This window comes from Teleopsis dalmanni, chromosome X, assembly GCF_002237135.1.
Source record: "Teleopsis dalmanni isolate 2A chromosome X, ASM223713v2, whole genome shotgun sequence".
In the NCBI taxonomy this organism is placed as follows: Eukaryota; Metazoa; Arthropoda; class Insecta; order Diptera; family Diopsidae; genus Teleopsis; species Teleopsis dalmanni.
Window position 1 is genome coordinate 94,380,785 of NC_051848.1, and position 4,359 is coordinate 94,385,143.

At 33.7% G+C, this 4,359-nt stretch overlaps 1 protein-coding gene across 1 annotated transcript; it reads right to left on the reverse strand.

Annotated features, from left to right (window-relative positions):
* Positions 1-1,406: 1,406 nt before the first annotated feature.
* Positions 1,407-1,943, reverse strand: LOC119688719. The gene has a single exon (XM_038103386.1). It carries the CDS (start codon positions 1,941-1,943, stop codon positions 1,407-1,409), a length of 537 nt encoding a protein of 178 aa, XP_037959314.1.
* Between the last annotated feature and the right edge of the window lie 2,416 nt (positions 1,944-4,359).

The window sequence follows — 4,359 nt, forward strand, 5'->3', positions numbered from 1 at the left end:
GTCTAACAGTGCTTATAAATGCTTAAAAACATTAACAATGATACAAAAATATTCACCCTAATATAACTAAATTTATTTATAAGTAATATACAATTAAATTTAATTAATAGTTCCATTTTATATAATGACGTCATATAAAGTTTATAATGCTGATTTATATAATTTATAAAAGAATACTTAGTTAATCATTTAGTATGATTTTATATGATTTGATAAAGTAATAATAAAAACTTAAAATATAAAACAAATAATTATTGAATTACATGGTGTTTATTAATACACTGCATGATACTATTGCTTCTATGGACTTATAGATCTATATTATATATAAACCGAATATATTAATAGCCCCTACACTCCAAAAACTATGGTTGCTTACTCACCATATAATAAGAAAACCTCATGTTTTTGTGAGACCAGTACAAAATTTCAACAAAAATAATGTTTAAAATAATTATGGAAGAACTTGTGCATTTCATGCACACAAAGCTAGTAATATAATTTAAGAAAAAAAAAGAACAACAACAAAGTCTATGCATCACATTCAACAAGAATGCCTCCCCAGTAGAAAAAGTGGTCTTCGAAAACATTGCCTTCGAGACTGTCTCTGATACTGCGACCGTATGTTTAACCCATTACGTACCTCCGTGTGGTACACACGGCTAACTTTGAAAATTATTTAAAAATATATAAAATATATAAAACTAGATGACCCCGCAAACTTCGTAACGCGTAACAGTCAATAAATGTTATATTAAATTATAGGTAAACTAAATTTAGAAATTTATTAACGTAATAAAATGAATACAAAAAATTTATTGTATTCAATAGTTTATTAGGATATTGATATATAATTAATTATTTTAATGGTCTGTCAGCAAGAACCTATAGGTTGCACTCTGATTGATTCCCTTCAATAAAGAACCTTGTGATATACGCAAGAACAAATAAAGCAGATGGTTTGCCTACACGTGAACATGCCACGTACAATTGACCATGTGAGAAACATGCATTTTCTAGATTCAGACCACAAACACTAAAGGATTGGCGAATGCAAGCCAAATAGGAAATTGCATTCGTTTAAACTCAAAGGGCATATCGATTGAGATCATTGGAATCCTCGAAATGAGAACTTCATCACTTTTGAATTTTCCTTTGAGTATCATTGCGTGAATCACATTGGCCATCAGTTTTGTTATCACTAATCGCGTTCCATTGCATAGTTTTGGTTGGTTTAGATTTCGAAGCATAATGACTACCGAACCAATCTTTAATTGTAAATTGTGCGGTGGTAAGCCAGTCACATCCAAGGAGTTCAAAAATTCAGTTGGATAGTTGATAGCTTCTTCTTCGTTTGTTACACAGTCAATAGATTTGAATGTATGCAGAGTACCAACGATTTGATTTTAAATTACAAAATTTAAGTCATTCACATCTTTGTTCTTAGCTGCCAAAATTGCTCGCTCACTCAACCATTTTTTGTTTTTATGATTAGCAATGATGTTCGGAAATACTTCATTGATGAGTTCGTCTTTTGATGAGACGAAATTGCAAAAATTTGAAGGAAATGCAATTAATCCGCTTGATTCTTCAACAGCCACACGGCCATTACCGATTAACAGCAATTGCTTGGAGAACTCTTCAGCAGATGTATCGTTTACCAATGCAACTCTCATGTTTGTTACCAGCTGAAGTTTCTTCACATAGCGCCAAAGATTTGATGATTTAAGGCAAGCATTTATTTCGTCGGCAACAGTCGATTTTGGAATAACTGGGAGTGTTTGGCGAAAATCGCCAGACAGTAAAATCATTGCGTCTCCAAAACATCTCGAGTCATTGCGAAGATCTTTCAATGTTCTGTCAAGTGCTTCTAATGCGCGTTTGTGCGCCATTGTGCATTCGTCCCAGATGATGACTTTAGATGCTACTAAAACTTTAGCCATTGCAGAATGCTTCGCAATATTACATATCGGTTGCTCGGTAGTTTGAAGGTTTAACGGCAATTTTAACGCTGACTGAGCCGTACAGCATCCTTCTAACAATGTAGCCGCTATTCCAGAAGAAGCAACTGCTACCGCAATGTCGGAATATCGCACGAACAGTGGCCAAAATTAATGACATGAGGAATGTTTTACCAGTTCCACCGGAGGCGCCCAGGAAAAAAAAGCCACCATTTTCTTCATCAATCGCTTTCATTACTGTTAAACTTCCTTCTGCTGCGGATTCAATAGAGGTACATTAGTTTGAACTGATTGGTCTAATTCATGTCGATCATATTCACGTTCACGTTCCAATTCTCGATTAAATGCGTTATTTATTCCACGACCAGGAGCTGGCATTCCTAAACTGACTAACAAACTACCGCAGGTATGGTAACATATGTCTTCGATCAAGAGCAAAGCCTGATTATGCATTTCATCATTCACCTCAAGATCGGGATTGAACTGACACGAATTCTATGTAAAATGTCTTCTGACATGTTATCCTTATATTTGTTCCACAGGTCACGTGGATTCGATGGTATATTGATAACAATATTTATTTATTATATTTGAAATTTCAAATATTTGAAATATTTGAAGAAAAAATTTAAAAAGAAAAAAATATCACTCAAACTGTCAACAGTTTGAAACAGCATGTATTCTGCTATTCGGAGCGGAGACGATTCCAACAAATCAAAGATAATTAAAATCGGTTCAGCCGTTCTTGAGTTATGAGTGGTCTAACTAACACGACTTTCTTTTATGTATATAGATTAATTAATTCAATGTTTTTTATTTTTGTTACTTAGTTTGATATCTTAATAATATAAAAATACATATTTGGAACAGTTTTCATCTGTTCATGAGTTTACCTGGTCCGAAATAAAAAGTGCCCAAAAAAATGCCCTTTTTCATCAAATGATAATTAAAATAAACAGAAATAAAAACCAATATATTTGTTATAATATGTGTTTGGAAAAGTCCAAATATAATTTTCGTAATTTTTGCCGGCGCTTTAGTGACAGTTACTTGCTACCAGACGCCGTCGAAAGAAGGCGTGTGGTGAACCACACGCTGGGTCCCATAACAATATAATGATGAAACAATGCAATATCAGCGTTTGTCGTTCGATAATGAAATAAAATGACAGTAATCTCTCTAATAAATATCATACTCTTCTGATTTACTCAAACTTATGTTTTTTTACTATGCATAATAGTAATAAGTCTATTTTGATATTTGATTGCTGGTTGAGTTAGTCTGAATTTGATTGTTTTTTGCAGGGCTTACATTTGTTCATGCTAAAAGTTCTGTTGTCATTATTTTACTGTAAATAAAATTAAGATATCTAAGAAATCAGGAACTATTGCATATTATTGACAATTGGAGCGAAGATGACTCATTAGTGCCAAGTGTCACTCGGCTACCTATTGAATGATAATGTGTGCCACTTGATAATGTTGCTGGTGAATCGGACAATGAAATGATTGACGATGATGGAATATTAACAAACATTACATGCGACTTTAAAATTTTGTTCTCCTTTTTTGAATTCTGTTTGTCTAATTGTTAGAGAGTATTTAGGTACTATTGAAGCTGTATACGAATCAAATACACAAGATTATGGTGATCTCGTAGAAATGCCTAACTAATACGTTTCGATTATAAGCTATGAACCCTTTCTTCGGATAATGGGTATATTATCCGATTTCTGCCACACTTCGCTGTAACTGACAAATAGAACAAACAATTGGGAATCGGTGCATTTTTTGTAAAGGAATTATTGAACCATTGTAAGTATCCATTGTAACATACTATATGATTCCGTTGAACCCATAGTAAATATGCAAGACTATAACAGAGAGAAAACAAAAATTGATGTCCCTCGGCCTCAAGTTATAAACAGTTACTACCGACTCATGGGTGGCGTCGACTTACATGGCAATGGAGTTGCTAACTGTCGTATTGGGAATAGAAGCAAAAAGTGGTGGCGGCCACTTTGATGGTTTAAATAGCACTGTAGTAAACGCTTGAAAACTACATTCCTTTGTCGTTGCTTTTACTAACACATGCCTCAGTTGGACTTCAAGAATTTCATTACCAGAAACCTTCTTCTTGCATCAGAGCACCCAATGTTTATTACAGAAGCTACCGCTTACGATGATTTGAAAAAGAAAAGTCACAGTACAGAAGATGTTTATCATCCAGAACATTTACCACGTATAACCGGAATGCATGTTTCCATAAAAACTCAAAATCCTCACCGCAGTATTGTTCGTACACCAAAAGCCACAGCCATTTAAATGGTCATGTAGAATATTGCTTTAAAATTTTCCATGAAAATAAACGATATTACATTGATTGTAGAGAATGACGC

Coding starts and splice junctions, on each gene's coding strand:
- LOC119688719 (XM_038103386.1), bottom strand. CDS start 1,943: ATGGCTAAAGTTTTAGTAGCATCTAAAGTCATCATCTGGGACGAATGC.